General features: G+C 34.7%; 3 protein-coding genes across 10 annotated transcripts; 1 reads left to right on the forward strand and 2 right to left on the reverse strand.

The window, feature by feature from the left end:
- The first annotated feature begins 656 nt into the window (after window positions 1–656).
- LOC106659319 (glycogen debranching enzyme) lies at window positions 657–13,049 on the forward strand. 6 transcript variants are annotated; one of them, XM_014381793.2, is made up of 23 exons: window positions 3,436–3,685; window positions 4,016–4,324; window positions 5,480–5,606; window positions 5,677–5,866; window positions 5,930–6,140; window positions 6,207–6,344; window positions 6,413–6,631; window positions 6,697–6,935; window positions 7,004–7,216; window positions 7,283–7,607; window positions 7,672–7,795; window positions 7,861–8,126; window positions 8,205–8,575; window positions 8,655–8,858; window positions 8,920–9,152; window positions 9,245–9,334; window positions 9,408–9,585; window positions 9,669–10,025; window positions 10,104–10,251; window positions 10,320–10,683; window positions 10,757–10,965; window positions 11,036–11,458; window positions 11,526–13,049. In XM_014381793.2, exons 1-23 carry the CDS (start codon window positions 3,599–3,601, stop codon window positions 11,583–11,585), a joined length of 5,085 nt encoding a protein of 1,694 aa, XP_014237279.1. In that variant the 5' UTR covers window positions 3,436–3,598; the 3' UTR covers window positions 11,586–13,049. The 6 variants fall into 6 exon arrangements, with proteins under 6 accessions (XP_014237281.1, XP_023315663.1, XP_014237280.1 ...); XM_014381795.2 differs by lacking the exons at window positions 3,436–3,685; window positions 4,016–4,324 and adding an exon at window positions 657–959 and having other exon boundaries at window positions 5,477–5,606; XM_023459895.1 differs by lacking the exons at window positions 3,436–3,685; window positions 4,016–4,324 and adding an exon at window positions 657–959.
- Window positions 13,050–13,070: 21 nt separating this feature from the next.
- LOC106659320 (LMBR1 domain-containing protein 2 homolog) lies at window positions 13,071–18,023 on the reverse strand. Its single transcript, XM_014381798.2, has 10 exons — window positions 17,749–18,023; window positions 17,322–17,686; window positions 17,025–17,235; window positions 16,780–16,956; window positions 16,534–16,711; window positions 16,280–16,461; window positions 15,959–16,198; window positions 15,695–15,896; window positions 15,512–15,631; window positions 13,071–14,826 (listed from the first exon to the last, which is right to left on the reverse strand). The coding sequence occupies exons 1-10, from the start codon at window positions 17,920–17,922 to the stop codon at window positions 14,525–14,527; spliced, it is 2,151 nt and encodes a 716-aa protein (XP_014237284.1). The 5' UTR covers window positions 17,923–18,023; the 3' UTR covers window positions 13,071–14,524.
- LOC106659322 (BBSome-interacting protein 1) lies at window positions 17,978–18,732 on the reverse strand. 3 transcript variants are annotated; one of them, XM_014381800.2, is made up of 2 exons: window positions 18,428–18,732; window positions 17,978–18,234 (listed from the first exon to the last, which is right to left on the reverse strand). In XM_014381800.2, the coding sequence occupies exon 2, from the start codon at window positions 18,215–18,217 to the stop codon at window positions 17,999–18,001; it is 219 nt and encodes a 72-aa protein (XP_014237286.1). In that variant the 5' UTR covers window positions 18,218–18,234; window positions 18,428–18,732; the 3' UTR covers window positions 17,978–17,998. The 3 variants fall into 3 exon arrangements, with proteins under 3 accessions (XP_014237286.1, XP_014237285.1, XP_023315665.1); XM_014381799.2 differs by having other exon boundaries at window positions 17,978–18,237; XM_023459897.1 differs by having other exon boundaries at window positions 17,978–18,361.
- Window positions 18,733–18,773: the final 41 nt, after the last annotated feature.

Raw genomic sequence — 18,773 nt, forward strand, 5'->3', positions numbered from 1 at the left:
CCATTAAGTCCCAAATAATATTCCCCCAAACTCTTTGGCATGAATTTTTAAGAAAAAATATTACCCTCGTGTATATTTATCAGATTTTATTAAATTTTTACTAAATTTTAGTCTGACAGGAATCTAAGATACCTAAATTTAGGTATTTCTTAGACATATAAGTTTAAAAATATTTTATAGATATCTCAAAAAAGTTTTTCCAAAGTTCACTCGTTTTCCAATAATAAGAACGACTTGCTGGTAAAAAATAGCAATAAAAGAATCATTCAAAATTAACTCTTCACAAATATATATGGAGTATACAATGATAAACTTGAAAAAACTATAATTATAAGTTGAATGAAAAATGAAATAAATGTATTAATTTTATCAAAACTAATCGAAATAATAATTGTTATCTTCAAAATCGATGTTTGGTCATTTCATGTCGAAGGTGTGAACAATTTTATCAATATTGATGAATTAAAGTTCTACTTTTAAACTAAAAATATCAAAATTTATTTTGTTTTGTATTGCATTCCCTTCGTTATCTTGTTCAGAAAAAGAAGATTTCTCGGTTATCTTATGATTTTTGTTAGCTATTATTCTATTGATCAATATAGATAATGTCTTAAATATAGTTAGGAATCAGCTGGCTACGAAGACATCGTCGTCTGCTTTTAAATACCCAAGAGCTGCTATGTGTGTATATAGATTCATGCGGCCTTCCATTAGATCTCTAGCTTTCAGTTCGGGCAGTTTTGTTGACCTTCATCTCGCTACAGCTACTACTTCTTATGCGCATCTTGTGCCGCGAGTCGATGCAAGGTTGCATTGTGCGATAGACATGTCCGAAACTATAACGACGTTTTGATATCGTAAGCGTGGTGGCAGAGGTCGTACTTTAACGAATAAGAAAGTTTACTGATACATCAGCGTGTAATCACGCACCCTCGTCTAAGCTGTAATCCTTCGCACATGTAGGTGACCGTCCAGTATTTTATCCCATTTCTAGCTGTCATACATCCGTACTTGATTTAAAAACAATTTCTTCGATTATTAATAACATACAAATGTAACTTAAATAAAATTTGAAAGTAGTAAATTTAAAATTATTCCTTTTTCAATTCTAATATTATGTGCACCTATCAACTTTGAAAGATAGAACGCGAAAATTTTGTGCCTTTGACAGTGTCTCGTGTAATTTGTGCAGAAAGTGCATGTGTTTAAATCCAGTGAGGTCTATCATGTATAAAATAGTCTCAAAGCAATAAAGGCTTGCATGCCTTATTACTTTGAGCAATTTCAGGGTTAATTTTAGAGCGTAATAGGGAAAGCTCGATAGAATTAACGCAACCATTGAAAACTCCGGTGAGGAATTGTTTTGCTTCACTTGCTTTAATGAATTGACGTCAATTTCTAAATACTATCATAATCGATCATTTTTGCATGGAAATAAGTTTCGTGCGTGAATTTGGCGTACCATTTAGGTTGACCTCAACATTCACGGCTAGCGCTTTGACCTGCTTTACAACTCACTGTGAAATAATTCATTCAAGCTCACCTAGGTTGCACTCTTCGCCTTTAAAATTGTCAAATTTAATATTTGTCCAAGTAAAACTTCGTATAAATACATAGTTCTTTTATAATACTCTTATGCCTTTAATAGCAAAAAATCAAATTTATAAAAACTACTCATAAAACAGTTAATAAAAAAAAAGGTAAAAAAACTGAAATCAAGATTTTCGGATGAAGTTCAGTTACTCATTATAGGGTTGATTAACTCATATGTTTTTTGCTCTGTGTTCAACTATTTCCAAAGAAACACATGTTAAGCATAATTATCTTATAGAATAAAATCAATCATATTTGATTGCTAAAAATTTAAAAGTTGAAAAAAAAGTAAAGAAATTTCATTCGGCACACGAAATAAAATTGGAGTTAAACCTATCGTGAAGTCATACTTTTTGGACGCAAATTCCATGACAGGAAAACTGATGCATTTCCTTTTTCTTCTGCATTTATGCATTAAAAAACTAGACTGGGAAAAAGCTTTGAATTAAACTTATAGTTCATCTTTTTGAACTTGATTATTTTTCATCTTATTTTTAATTCTTTTAAGAAATTAAATATAGTGTGAAGATACCTTAATCTGTATAAGGAAAGCATCAAGTACTTTTTCTACTGTTTATTGAAAGGTTAATTTAAAGGAATCAATTGTTTGCGTCGATAAACTCGACATTTCTCGAAATTTTCTGTGGGTACCAGTAATTCTATCGTTATTGAAGTTCATACAAATTTTTTTAAATTCATAAAAATAAGAGTGACTTAATTTTTCTGGTAAGCTTTTATGAACATAAAAATTTATGCTTATAATTTTGAGACAGTTTTAAAATTTAAAAACCATGTTTAAATTAGAGCATCGATATAGAGTACTTATTTTTCGTAAAAATATTTTCAAAAACTCCGACGATTCATATTTTGAGTAACTAGTGAAAGATGAAAAATTGCTCATGATTGATTTTCATATTTAAGAAGTCACTTCCCCTCCCCAATCTTTTTACATTATTAACAGATGAATCACATTCAGTTAAATTGTACTTTATCAAATTATTAACTAAATTATTAAAAATATTAATAAAAAATAACTTTAAGCTCAATCAAACTGGTTATACCGTAATAGCACGATGCGTTTTCATAAAGTTACTGGAATGTTAAATTACGTGCACTTAGGGTAGTGAGATTGTAAGTGTGGTTCGTTAAAATTTTCATAATAAGTTGCGAAAAATATGGTATTGAACATAAGATATTTATTAATAATTTATAGATATTTCTTATTATGTCACAATTTTAAATTATCATAACCGATATCTGTAAAAGTAACCCTACCAACAGAAAAGAATATTAAAAGTGTTGGGTAGTAGAAAAAGAAAGTACAAAAATGTAAGTGTAGTGTAAGTGTAAAATTTATATAAAGTGACGAGAATAATGTATTAATTTATACATAGGTTTCTTCTTTTCATTGACATGTAGTAACTTGGTACGAGAACTTGATTAATTAATATTTTTTTCATGATAATACCAACGGAAATGATGACGAAAGGTTGAAATTGTTTTAATAAAAGTGATGGAAATAATTCCAATTGTTGGAGTGATATTATGTCTGTTAGTAGGGTTATCCTTATAGAGATCGTATTTTATATTTTAAAATAACATATTTAATAAGAAACAATGCAAATATATAAATTTAATAGTGAATAATCACGAATACCACAAAATATTAGCAATTCGAGAATATTAGATGATCAAAAAAACTCAGAACGAGTATTAATGTAGTGGGAGGTAAAAAAATGTTCATGATTAACATATCCAATTTCATTAGAATGTACGCAGTGTCTTTCAAAATCAGTTTTTTGCCACTCGTTATGAAAAGAGGATTGATAAATTCATGTTTAACATCTTTACTTTTATTTTATAATTTTATATTTTCATAGGAATCAGATAAAGTGGATAAAGTAACAAAAATGTGAATTGTTTTCATTTTTAAATAGGTCGAAAATACAAGTGACTTTAAATCCCGATATTCGACTGTGACAAAACATTGTTTATTATATCATAAATGAGTACAATAATGGTCGCTATTAAAAATATATTTCAGAAGATAGGAAATTTTTTTCGCTGCTGCATGACTCTTGTGTGGACTTATGTAAGTTTCAGTAAATATTCATTATCTTAAGGAGATACCAAATTCAGGCCAAAACGAAAATGTTTAAACACATTTACTGAGATTTTTACATAATATTTTTCTAAAAAGATAGTAAATAATTCTCAAAGTAGATATCTAGAAAACCAATAAAATGAAGACATCCTCGTAGCTTTTTAGAAAAATATTCGGAAATAGTCCTTTGAATCTGGCTTCAGTATCTTCTTAAAAAAATTATGTTACTGCTTTTCGTTAATTATATTCTTCAGTTAAAGTACCAATGAAAAAAAAATTTATGAAATTACACCAATTTTACTGATTGCAATATTTCAGTTGAGTCCCCAACGACGTGCGATCGAAGGTGTGAGTGAAAATACTGCGGAAAGTTCCGCTGAAAAAAGTATCGTAAAAATTGTTGAAAACCCTAACACATCTATCATTAATGAGTCTGTCAAAAAAGAAGTTATAAAGAGAGTAGATGATAGCATTTCAAAGCATTCAGAAAGTACAGCTGGCAAATCTGTCGACACAAAGGAACTTATAAAAGTTAAGATTGAAAAACCTCTAGAAAAAATTGTTGACATTATAATTGAAGATGTTATAAAGAAAAGCGCTACTGAATTAAGCCCCGTTGAAAAAACAGTTAGGTGTTGAATGTTTTTTTCTCTGATTGTATATGAACCAGTTCGTAACTAAATAGACAAATAACGTTTTGATAAAATGACTACTACTTGAATTTCAAAACTGCTGTAAACCAAAAATACAATTAAGTGATCGTTACATGTTTAATTTATTGTTCTTTTCTAATCTTCTCATTTTATTTCCAAAAGAACGTCATAAACATTTTAGTTTGATGGTACGATTTTATGTTGATCCAACTTGTGCTTTAAATGCATGAATATAACAAATACTAAAGCGAAAAATCTCGATATATTTATAGAAGCTGATGATAATTTCAAAAGCATGATGTAATTGTGCGATTTGCATTGAATTGAAAATAGCTCGAACGATTAAGATAAAGACTAAAAAATGACAATTTTAAGCCCCACGAGATTTTATCATAATTTTTTGGTCTCTGTTGATTGGTGCACAAGTCAACATTATTGTCAGGTTCTTGCCTTGGAAAATAACGTAATGATGAAATAATACACCAGCCACGCAGGTGACATCCAAACTTTGGGGACAAGACATATAGGTTTCGAGTACGTGTCTCTCAATCTTATACCGAGGATACGGTAATCCGAGCGAGTCTGTTAACTTATATTTCGCCACCTTTAATGTGGCTTGCACGTATACGTAGCTTGTACGTACTTTGTATACGTATGAAAAAACGAGTAGGCATTGTTTGGTGCAGAGTGTACATACTATATAGCGTTAAAATTTCATGAAAACACGCGTAAAGGCTGATTTCGAGAAGCTCATACTTTGCGACGTCTTTGTCTCGTAGCAAGTATGTGATATATTATTCGACTTTTTCGTTTTTCTTCCTTTTTTCCAAACCTCAAATGTTGCACTCTTTGTATGCATTATTCATTCAATATACTTGTCAATTTTATGATCAATATTTGCGAAAGCTTTATAAAAGCTTGGCGAATTTACTTACGGTACTGTACATCTTTGTCCTCAATCATTATATTTTCATTTGTTCACTTAAATAATAACTGAAAAACAATACCGTTGTTGCGTAAATAACTTGAAATTGTGTGAATATTGAATTAATCTTTTTATGAATCATATTTATTTTTTCAATTAAAAATGCTTATTACTATATAGAATCTTTTTATATTTGGTCAGCAGAAGTCCAAAAAACGTATAATGGAAAATCTTGGCTTCTCAGCCGATACTCAAAACAACGACCAAGTACGAGTATTAACATTAAACAAAGGAGAGCATCAGGACGGCAATTTGTATAAATTAAAAAAAGGTATTCGTAATTATTGGAGATTTTCCTTTTTAGATAACAAACATTTTTCAATATTTTTTTTTACTTTCAGGATGGGTTGTCGAATTCAGACTAGGCGCCTCGCTACTAGGTCAAGCGGTCGACGTTTTTACAAATCATCCATTGCTGAGTGGAAATCCATTTGAAAGAGGGACGTACTATCATTTGCCATGGAATCACGAGTCAGCATTTTTAAGGGTATCTCTCGCGGGATCTTTTCATTACTACATCGCCCAATCAAGGTGAAATCCCTATTGTAAAATCCATACTTTACAAAGTTTAAACTGCGTTTTTTATTCTTACAGTGGAGAAAACATCGGAAAAATTATGGCATCAGGTTACATATTAGTCGATCCAGAACTTACCGTCGGTAAAAATGGTAAGATACTTCCGATTGACAGCATACAATGCCAAACAGTACTATCCAAGCTACTTGGACCATTTTCGACTTGGGAAAATAAATTGAGGGTATCCTACGAATCTGGCTACAATATGATTCATTTCACTCCTATACAAGTAATATTTTTCATCTTATTCATCATTTTTATTGATGCGATACTTACGATTTCAAATTTATCACAGACTTTGGGAGAGTCCAATTCGGCATACAGTCTCAGCGATCATTTAAAACTCAATTCCTCGTTTAACGATTGTCCTGACAAAGAAACGACGTTTGATCAAATAGAACAGCTTATAAAAAAAATCCGCGATGAATGGGACGTAAGTATAAGCTTCTAATAGTATTTTACAACGATTGTGAAATATTTTTTTTCATCAATAATTTACAGACGCTTAGTATATGCGACATTGTCCTGAATCACACAGCCAATGAGAGTCCATTTTTGATCAATAATCCTGAATGTACATACAATTGTGTCAATTGTCCACATCTCCGTCCGTCCTACATTTTGGATGCAATTTTATTCGAGCTTACGTTACAAGTCGAAACTGGCTCTTGGGAGAGTCGAGGAATTCCAGCAGTCGTCGAAACAGAAGACCATTTAAATGTTGGTATAGAGGATTCGAACAAAGGTATCGATTAGCTGACATTCAACCAAATTTTTGATTATAGGCTATACGTCATGCCTTGCACACACACTTTTTACCGATTGCCAAAATCCATGAGCTATTCACGCTTAACATCGAGGAGATAATATCAGAGTTTACGAATTGTGTGAGAAATCAGCTACCGAATGAAAATTTGGAGGAATTTGCGGGCAAATCTATCGATATCATAAGAGATCGGGATTATCGACGGTTGAAGGCTACTATAGATATGCCATTGGCGCTTAAATTGTACAATGTTTACAGGTAAAAGTTTGAATTACAAGAGAGGAAAATTTAACAGTTTCATTTGAAAAATAATGGTGTTAATGTAGGCCCGACTGCTTCGATGAAGAATCTCGCTTGCGAAAATGTACAGAAGAGCTAAAAAATCGTTTACAGCAACTCAACGATAGTATTACAAACGAAATTCAGAATCATTTAAACGCTGCCGTTGAAAATTCCATCTCCGGAATGAGATACTTCCGTGTCCAAGCCGATGGACCACGGCTAAAAGAAGTGAGCACGAGGAATCCACTCGTACCTAGGTAATATTAGTAATTTTTTACTTGACAGCTTATTGAGCGTCAATGACCGAATTAGTTTTCTCGCAGGTATTTTACCGATTACGGTAGCCCGAGAAATTTCGCGGAAAGAGAAGAAATCATGTACTCGATAAAGGGCTGCTACTTGATGGCCCACAACGGCTGGGTTATGAACGGTGACCCTCTAAAAAATTTTGCCGATCCCGACTCGAACGTGTACATAAGGCGAGAGCTCATAGCCTGGGGTGACAGTGTGAAGCTTCGATATGGAGACAACCCGGAAGACTGTCCGGCACTGTGGAAACGTATGGCCAGTTACGTGCAGCAAACAGCCAAAATTTTCGACGGCATCAGGCTGGACAATTGTCATTCGACTCCGATACCCGTGGCAGAGGTGAGTCAAACTCGAAGCTCAAAAGTCCTCATTCGATTAATACTGGTAATCTCGATGTTTGTAGTACATGTTAGACGCGGCTCGACAAGTAAAACCAGATTTGTTCGTCGTCGCTGAGCTATTCACGAATTCTGATCAAAAGGATAATATTTTCGTCAATCGCTTGGGTATCACTTGCTTAGTCAGAGGTAAATTTTTAAAAGTGGATTACTTCTTAGGCAAGCAATAAAACTCAATTGAAATTCACGCGCAGAGGCCATGTCGGCTTGGGACAGTCACGAGGAAGGTAGACTGGTGTACCGATACGGAGGTGAGCCCGTCGGAGCTTTCATTCAGGCTCGCCACAGACCTCTGGTACCGAGCATAGCCTATGCTCTGTTTCTCGATCAGACCCATGACAATCCGAGCCCGGTGGAGAAACGCAGCGTCTTCGACTTGCTTCCAAGCGCGGCTCTCGTCTCCATGGCTTGCTGCGCTAGTGGCAGCAATCGCGGCTACGACGAACTCGTGCCTCATCATGTGAGATTCATTTTCTATCTTTGACAATAGTCTAGCTCAGCTGGTTCGTATAGTGCAATGAGAAATTATTTTCTGCAGATTCACGTAGTCGACGAGGATAGACAGTACACCGAGTGGACGGACGACGAAAATTTGGCCCTCGAGGACGACAGATACGTCAATTGCGAATCAGGAATCATCGCGGCAAAAAGAGCCCTGAACGACTTGCACTACTGGCTTGGACTCAAGTGCTTTTCACAGGTGTTTGTCGATCAATTGGACGTAGACGTGGTGGCCGTAACGAGGCATTCTCCCTTGACTCACGAGAGCGTCGTGCTTGTGGCCTTTACAGCCTTTAGACATCCAGACCCTAACGCAAGGGACTTACATCGTTACATCAAACCATTGAGAGTCGAGGGTATTGTCGAAGAAATTATTCTTGAGGCGGGATTGACCCACGAAGGATTTGCGTAATTATTTAACTTTATTCTCGAAAAAAAGGAAAAAACTTACGTAGAATAATTACGACTAAACCTGTATTTTCTACAGGAAGGGTGGGCCTCGCTTCAGTTATCCTAAATCATACTTAAAAAACGAAAAATATGTCAATGGATACTCTGAATATAAGGTCCGTGTCCAAGAACACATTCAACTAAGCGATTCGAAATCCATTGAAAAAGTCGATTCAGGGGACCCTAAAATCACTCAGTTGAACTTTACTCAATTCCAGCCGGGCTCGGTCGTAGCCATAAGGTCAGTAAACGTAATAACTTATATCGGAATTTCTTTTAAGTAATTGCTCCGATTCTCGCAGAGTTTCTCTTCACGCCAATATTAAACCAGCTGTGGAGCAAGCTAACGACCTCGTTGAAATGCTCACAACTTTGAACAACACAGATCTGCGTGCAATAGCGTCGCGTTTGAGCTTGGCCGATCTCAACCGAGCTCTCTACAGATGCGATCAAGAAGAACGAGACGAAACTTCAAACAAGTTTGGCGTTTATGATATACCTGGTTACGGACCTTTAGTTTATGCTGGACTGCAAGGTTCGTTTTTTTCCTTTTTTTCTTTATTAATTTTTTTTTTCTTGGGTACATGTTTTTAACGTATCGCTTTATTTATTTATTGCATGACCTAGGTGTGATATCTTTGTTGGCTGATATACGCTCAAATAACGATCTCGGACATCCGTTGTGCAATAATCTTCGACAAGGCAACTGGTTAATTGGTAAGAATTTGATAAAATGTATCGGTGCGGTTGGCACGAATATATTTACAAATGAATCGATGGTTTTTCATAGATTACACGTGGCAGCGACTCAAAGAAGACGATGGTACATTGGCCCTAGGCGAATGGTTGGAAAAAGCCTCGGAACCTTTTAAGCTAATCCCACGCTACTTAGTCCCAAGTTATTTTGACGTCATCATCGTTAACGTGTACTCGATTCTCATCGAGCAATGCTTCAGTCTCATGTCCAAGTATAAGCATTTTTTATTCAGTATAGATAGCACCCAAGTACTGTAGATTCAAATTTTAACGTCCGGATAACGACGCGTTTCAGCTTCGTAAGAGACGGAACGGACTTCACTCGACTTTTGTCATTGGTATCGGTTCAAGTTGGCGGAATCATAAAGTCGGCGCAGCTACCGGATTTATCACCGGCATTGGAGCCCCCATTGCCGCAAATCAAAGACATGCACGGTGCCAAGAAACAACACTGCCTGACCTTGTCGGCTGGATTACCGCACTTTGCCGTGGGATACATGAGAAACTGGGGTCGAGACACTTTCATTGCCCTTCGAGGTTTACTTGTGCTCACCGGCAGGTACGAAGAGGCTCGCTTCATCATTCTCGCATTCGCTGGTACTTTGCGTCATGGTTTGATTCCTAACTTATTGGACGGAGGTGCAAATGCCAGGTATAACTTTTATAATCTACCGTGCATTACATTAGAACTTGATGTCCAAAGAAAAATATGACTTTTGAAAATGCATAGATTTAATTGTCGAGATGCCGTGTGGTGGTGGCTCTACGCGATTCAATGCTTCGTCAACGAGACTCCGAACGGTCTGAGTATTCTAACGGATAAAGTTTCGAGGCTGTTTCCAAGCGACGATTCACCAGCAACTGCCGCTGGCCAAGTGGTAAATAGTCGAAAAGCCAACGAGCAAAGATCGGCTTTCGTTCTTGTAAACTCTGGCATCTTTCACAGGATCAACCACTGCACGACGTGATGCACGAAGCCCTTAGCGTACATTTCCAGGGTCTTTGTTTCCGCGAGCGCAACGCCGGCCCCCGCATAGACGAGCACATGACCGATCGCGGCTTCAACAATCAGATCGGCGTGAATCCCGAAACTGGCTTCGTGTTTGGCGGCAACGAGGCCAACTGCGGCACTTGGATGGATAAGATGGGCTCCTCGGTGAAAGCCGGCAACAAGGGTAAACCGGCCACGCCGAGGGACGGCTCTGCCGTTGAAATAGTTGGACTATGCCACAGCAGTCTCGTGTTTCTCGCTGAGCTCTACAAACAAAATCTTTTTCCTCACGGCAGTGTTCAGCGTAAAAATCGAGATGGTTCGTAGACTTGAGTCGAGCGGTTCGTTAATTGGCGTTGACGATGCGCGTTAATTGGCTCTCTGCTGCACAGGTACAACGGTCACTTGGAGTTACAAGCAGTGGGCCGACAAAATTAAGGATAACTTCGATACTTACTTCTATGTGAACGAGGAAGCAACTGAAGGTGAGTTGGGAGCCGATTTGATTCATCGGCGTGGCATATATAAAGATTGTCACGGAGCTACACAGCCATGGACGGATTACCAATTGAGACCCAATTTTCCCGTAGCTATGGTTGCCGTAAGTATATCTTTTTGAATTTTATCTTAAAGCCATCATCAAGATAGCTCATAGTGGGATTTCATTATAGTCGCCCAGTTTGTTTAATCCTAAACGTGCCTTAACGGCCTTGAAACAAGCCGAAAAAATTCTCTTGGGCCCACTGGGCATGAAAACTTTGGATCCCGCCGATTGGGCCTACAACGGCTTTTATGACAATGCCAACGACTCAAACGATCCGAAAGTGGCTCAAGGATGGAATTATCATCAAGGGCCCGAATGGCTCTGGCCGATTGGGTACTTTTTACGAGCAAAGCTGCAGTACACGTCGATGCTTGGAGACGAAACCGAGCTTCAACGTACCATCGAATGGACCGAGGCAGTCATTTCCAGGCATCTTACCGAGGCTTCCAGTAATCATTGGCGTGGCCTTCCTGAACTCACGAACAAGGAAGGAGAATACTGTCGCGACAGTTGTCAAACTCAAGCGTGGAGTGCCTCGGCTATTATCGAGGTACATTATTTTTATCATTATTACTTTTATCATTATTATTATTATTGTCATTTTTAATTCATTACAGGTACTGCACGATTTGAACAGATTAAAAGAAAATCTCGAGTTAGAGAGCTCCACAAACTGAGCAAAGTACGCGTGTGTTCACCAAAGTCACCAGCACAAACCTCACTCAGAAATGAAAAGTAGTAGCAATAATCATGCAACAAAACGTAGCCAGCACGTAATCACGGAGACACACGCACTCGCACCCTCCGACGATGTTCGATATCTAATAGAATTATATGACGTCATCAATGAAACTGCAACGGTGGCTTTCAAGAGGAGAAAAATCGATACTTCGATTGATACTGATCTCATAGACCTCGAAAGTGATCGTCCGAGTTATGCCCGGAAATATTGCTACCTCTGTGCCGTTGAAGGCACAAGCCCAATTTATAGCGATCGATTGTTTTACGCAAAGCAGCCTCTACGAATTAAAGAAATTTTGCCAGTATCCGAGAAAACGACTTTCACTCATCCCGATGATGATGACTTTATCCCGATCTATAAATCGTCGAGGAATGAAACTTCTGGTACCTTTCATAATGACGGTTCAATCGTCCAGCCAAACAATCTCCAATTCAGCTTCGAACCAAACGCCTTACTTTTGGCATCGAATTCAAATCAACAAAATTATCTATCTCGGACTGAAAACTATAATTTTCCTGAAAGTAAGGTGTACAATGAGTTTTCGGAAAAAGTAGTTGACATAGAAATGAATACTGCAATTGTTAGTCCTACTGAGCATAAAAATGCTACAATGAAAGTACCGATATTAGAACAAGATCCTGCAGTTGAGCAAGTAGAAAATTTAAACAACAGAACAAGTATATTAATGCTCGAGCCATTATTTATAGCTATATCTGGTACAAAACCAAAGCTCATCAAAAACCCATCGTATTACAATGCAAAAATGAGCGAACGCAAAAAACTCATAAAAATCTTAACTGCTTATTGTTTCACTATTATCTTCGTTATCAGTATCGCATCCTATCTCGTGTATCCTGCTTGAATTGATTTTGTTTTACGTTTATCTCAATACATTTCTTTTCAAATTACTTTTCAAGTGATTTTACTATTTATCGTTACCGTTGAGATTATATTTATTGATCAAATATACCTAGTTATTAGACTACATACACATTTTAATTTAGATCTAAACTAATGTTGTTGAAGTTTGAAACAAACACATGCGATTCATGTGAATAAGAGCATGTTTAGTAAAATGTAAAAAAAAAGAGGCGTCGTCTTTTTTATAAGCACAATGTAAAATTTTACTGATTTTTGAGATTACACTTTAACATTTTTTATGGTGTACCTCCAGGACGATGAATGTTTTATAAATAATTTGGTTGTACAACATCAAATGTTGAACAAATAATTATACAAAATATATTTTAGCTATAAATTTTTAATATTATTATCCTGAAAGGGGATTTAGAGAATTAAAAAAGAGCAACGTGTAACATTAGTGGAAAGTATACTCATTCGATATACTCTTTTATTCCAATGTTAAAAGTGCAAAATAAATAATATCATGAAACTCAAATTAAGTATTCATTTATTTAGACTGGATATTTTTCATTTTCACTGTAGGATAAATTTATTTACCACAATCGTGTCAATAATCTTTATGGTAAATGTGGAATGCAATTTTTTTTAAACTTTAACAATTCCACAAAAATATGGTGTGTATACAAATTAACTTATAATTATTTTTACTGTTGAAAAAACAACAATGTTTATGTATACCAAATGTTAAAAAAACATCATGAAATTTAATTCTGAAAAAAATAATTTTACGCTTTATGGTATTTGTCAATTTGATTAAAGTCCTCTATTTATCTGTTGAGCATTAAACATAAACTATTGACTTGAACATATAATCCCTTAACGTCCGTTTATCGAGGAGCGCGCTCCCTCTGGCAAGTATGGCAGAGAGAGTTGAGGCATATACGCTCCTCATATACAGCGCACCGGCCTTTTTCGCTACAATATATTCGAGGTGCTCAAATTACGTAAAACTTCTTACAAATTTTAACTATGAAAAGTGCACAGATTTCACATAATCGAAACCTCGTCCAAATTAGCCCATCGCTATCATAATTATACTTGAGATAAAAAATTTAACTACATTAATTTACTAATGATGGTGCGACACTTTTTATAATCTATATCGGTAGTGGTACTCGATTTATACATCAAAAATTCATAAATACAGATGAGCTAAATGAATTTATTAGGTATGTATCTCGGAACTAAAAATCCATTTCTAAAAAATTCTATAATTTTCATTTTAAACAGAAAAAAACATATCAATTAAACAAAATTACCTTTGTATTAAAAAAAAAATTATAGAAAGTGAGTAAATAAAAAAAATTTATATTCGTATCGAAGATTTAAAGTGAAAATCTTTATAACACCTCTAAATTTTTTTTTTTATATCGTAAATCGATATTAGAATCTGAATAAATTTTAAAGCAAATGAGTTGAAGGGAATATGACACAAGTTTGTTTGTAAAAAGTTTTTAATAAGGTTTTGATCTAGGTTTAGACTCAATTATTATATGTTATTAAATAACTAACTTTTTTCTCGTAAAATCTACCAAAGATATTGACGTTATTTGTGCATCAATTGGGTTAATTATTTTATCTCAAATCGTATGCATTGAAAGTGATTAAATTTTGCATCTCCAGAGCATAGCATTACTTCGTGGCCGTATTTGAATGTGCCCGAAACAACTTATTGGTAGTTTTTGGCAAAACTACGCTATACTATTTTGCATGAGTATAATAATGAATTTCAAATGGAACCATCAATAAGTATACAATTTCTAAAGTAATGAACTATTGATACCAACTGAGATTATCTTCATATTGATTATCGTACAGTTATTTTATTGTTCGGCGCACTCTGGTGTTCATTGATGTACAAAATGACTTTCACACGTACCAACTCGATACAGTTAAATGCATATTTCTTGTCAAACTCATTGCCATTGAACAACGAGGATCGTAGCATGTTCAAATATCATCAAATAGTCCCCGTGGTGCCGGGCCGACGCGATTGCTATCGCTTGTGTAGTTCCAGAAATTATCACCGGCAAAGTCCGAATAATCGTCGGCAGGGTAGCCACGGTCGAAACGGTTGGATTCACTGGTTCCATAATAGGAGCCATCATTGTTGAATGACTGGTTGCTGGCTGATCGGTTGACGTGCTGCACGTAATCTGTCGTTGTCGACGAAACACCATTGTTGGCCTCAAAATCACGCAGCAGTCCAGCTCGCGCTGAATCGATCGAATCGTCCCTTTTCATCGAGCGCACTAAATAGCAAAACGAGAATACTATGTTGGGTTTTCGCTCACTTTCACACACGCACTGTACACGCGTACTACATGATTTTCAAGCTGAACTCTATTTACACGCACTTACATATACACAATAAGTAATGTATAGTTAGAAAGCAAACGTTATAGTTAAATCCATGCAAAAATGATGAGCAAAAAATTTATCTCGCAATCTGAGTTTATTTTTTAAACTTTTCTAGTAAATTATGCAAAAAATGTTCAAAAATTCAACACAAATACTACATTTAAATTAGATTCACTAATAAATAAAATATATTCAAATATAATAATACTATCTTCGGATTATTACGAAGATTTTGAAAATAATACTTCTTTCTTTTAATCATCTAATAAACCTCGAAAACTATTTATATTAAACTAATTACTCATTCGATTAAATAAATAGTAAAAAATTGAAAATTATTAAAAAGTCTATCTTTTAGAAAGTATGATTTACAACCAAATTCGTATGGACAAATATGATTGGGTGAATTTTTTATGCATATAATTCTACATTTAAACATGAGCACGTATATTGTAATGTGCAGAACTATTGATACTTTACATTCTTTATTGCATTTCAACATTTTTGAAAATCATAAAAAATATATGCACTAGCAACATTTTTTTCACGCGTCTAATTCATTAATTGTGTACACACCCGTGTCATTGCTTTGTCTTGAACTTCTGTAGCGCGAAGCGTTTCCGCTGCTTGGTAATCTCTCTTGAAATTCACGCCGGCGACTAATTGCGTCCTCCTGTCTTTGACGTTTTCGCCTCTCTATGAAATGTTGATTCAGTTAGTGTTTAAACATTTTTTCATGAAATTTTAAGTGGAAAGTACCTCTTTTGATCAATTCACGACCTTCTTCAACGAGATCAGTTGTAAGCTCATCGTCACCCAAAAATTGTTGAAAGCCGAGCATGGATAACATTCGGCTACCAAGACTAAAGTAAGTTGCTAAACAAAATGCAAGCATTCCCATAGGAAAATAAATGTTAAATCCATCAGATATTATATTTATAACATCCATGTGGCCCATAATCTAAAGTAATTAATTTATTAGTGTCAAGATAATTTTTTGAACGATCTAATTTAATACAATACCTGGGTATACTGTGTCTCCATAAATTGCTGCTTTATAATATGTGAATCCATATGAATCAAACTCAAAAAATTTAAACACATTGGTGGCGTTAATCGACACAGCATCATACCACTAAATATTAAACTATATTCATTTGTTTGGTGATGAGGTGCCAAATAATATAAATTCAATACTCGAATTTTCAGAACCGTAGAGTAAGCACAATAACATAAATATGCAATCACCAAAGTTGACAGCATCTGAAAAATAATAATTAAATCAATTATTGTAAAATTCAATTTCACAAGCTTCATTTAATTTAATGAGAAATGTATGTTCACCTCAATTGTAAAATAATCATATTTTGCTTTTGCCATATTGACAAATCTTGCAAATAACGAAAGCACAGGTTTTTCATTGAAAAAGGTAACTTCTGACCAAACAACTGCAATTGATAACATGGCTGAGAGTACAGATAAGGCTTTTTGTATGTAACTTTTGAAAAAGCATTTCCAATACCATTCTAAAATTAAATGATGATAATATTTTTTACTATAAAAAATTTTAAAAAAGTATCATTTTCATATTCAGATACCTATAATGGGATTATAAAAATATCGCGATATTCCGGAACGTTGCACAGGAAAACTGGGCTTAAATCTTTTATCATGACTAGTTTGATTTCTTGCGATATCTTCCAAATTAAAAATATCTTCTACTAAAATACCCCATTGAGTTTCAGTTCTTTGCAATGTTTGCAAAGATTTTATAGTCTAAATAAAAAAAATTAAATAATTACAATAATCAAAACTCAGAATGTTTGTAAATTAAGCACTCTTACATTTCTATGCAAACGAATCAGAGCTTTTTCTGATGGTATATCTATAGGTGTATCATCTGGTAATTGCCTTCTATTCATCATGTCTTTCATTTCAGCTGGAACTTTTTGAAATATTGTTTCTAAATGATTGTGGAAAGGATGACCAGGATTGATAGCCATATTAGCAGCTTGAAGAGACTAAAAAATAGTATTAAAAAATGAGATAAGTTATTTTTAAATAATACCAAAGACTATACGGCACAAACCTCTAACACATCAGCAACAGTATCTTCAGCCTCAGCTTTATCCATGCTAAGTTTAGCTGCTTTAAAATAACTGTAGTGCAAAGTATAACCTGGTTTACTAGCATTCCACAAACCTCTGGGTACTTCAACAAGAGCATAACCAAGAAGAAGAACCAATAAAAATAAACCCCAGGTATTTGATGCTGAAGAGGCAATTGCCTTGATTTTTGGGCTGTAATATTTGAAAAAAATTGAATTAAAGTAATTAAAAGTTTTTAAATATTCTTGATGAAATAACATTAATACAAAAGTATTTACCCATCAAGATCAACCCCTGGTTTCATTGCTAAATAGATTAACAATACTCCACAAATAAATAGATAGCTTCCATAATAAATAGCATTATCAATTAATGCAGATTTTAGTTTTCCTTGAATAGAAAAATCACCAGCTTTTATATAAGACTGCATTAATGGTAATATGAGCCATGTTAAACACTGAGAGGTCCAATAAACAACTCTCCAAAGATTTCGGTAAACTCTTTCTGGTACTGGTACCATTGACCATGGCTCTTTGCACTGATGTGTTGGCGGCAGGATGGTTGTTGAACCATTTTCAAGAGCATGAACTATTGATGAATCATCAATGTTAATACTATTATTGACACATTGTCGAAAAACAGTCTGCAAAAAAAAATTCATTCAAATTATCGAAACTATAAAATCGATAAATTTTAAAAACTTACCGAAGACACATCCAAAGGCAATACAAATATAATAAGTAATGAAAAGTACCAAGCAATCAGAACTGATAGTGTAACTATTAAATGATTTCGGAAAATATTTCCATACCTATACAGCAAAGTTGCTGCAAGGCAAAAGGACACTATAACTTCAGTCAAAAGTAGTCCGATTGACATTTTGTGCTAGTTTTCAATAGAAAAATTGTAGTAGTAGAAAAAAAGTAGCAGTAGAAAAGATTTAATAGTGCTGCAGTCAATGTACTCCAGTAACTTGATCTTGTTCTTGCATTTCTTTTAGTTTTTCATCTGCTTCTTTTTGCATCTTCTCAAGCTTTTCTAAAGTAACAGACTTTAGGGGCATTAGCTTTGGTTTGCAAAGTATGTAATCAAATGTGTGTTCGGAATACAGCAGTCCTTGTTGAGGCAAAACAACATCAATATTAAAACTGGATTTATCTTTGGCCTCTGACATCTTCACTTGAACTCAAACTGCTGAAAATATGCCAAATGTTCCTTTTAAACAATGTTCACTTGCCAACAGATTTCTTGTCAATTAAATTCAAAAACGTTTATTTATCCATTAAATAGAAAAATTATGAATTCATCAATGAAAATCCTGCAAATATATAGGAGTCGACAAGTATGCTGTGATAACAAAACATAAGGTATCGTCATAATGTACCTGCAAAAACGTTGGAATGCCGACTAGGCCCGTTACGTGAACATGTTTATGGGAAATATGTTCACAGAAGCAGAAGTTTATAGACAACTTGATTTTTTTGTGAATAGAATTATCTTACTAAAAACTACGACCTATAGGGACAACTATTCCATAACGTCAACACGTCGTACAAATGATCACTCGTCGTTGCAATGACAACACATCCAGCAGGTACAACATATAAAATATACATATATATAGAATATATCTATATATAAGGTTTTACTTGCTGTACTCAAGTATTAAAGAATTACGAATAAGTGCAAAAAATCACTTCTAATGCTTAATCTTTACACCGACCAGTAGG

The sequence above is a fragment of the Trichogramma pretiosum genome, unplaced genomic scaffold, assembly GCF_000599845.2.
Source record: "Trichogramma pretiosum strain Unisexual culture from Peru unplaced genomic scaffold, Tpre_2.0 scaffold16, whole genome shotgun sequence".
Lineage (NCBI taxonomy): Eukaryota > Metazoa > Arthropoda > Insecta > Hymenoptera > Trichogrammatidae > Trichogramma > Trichogramma pretiosum.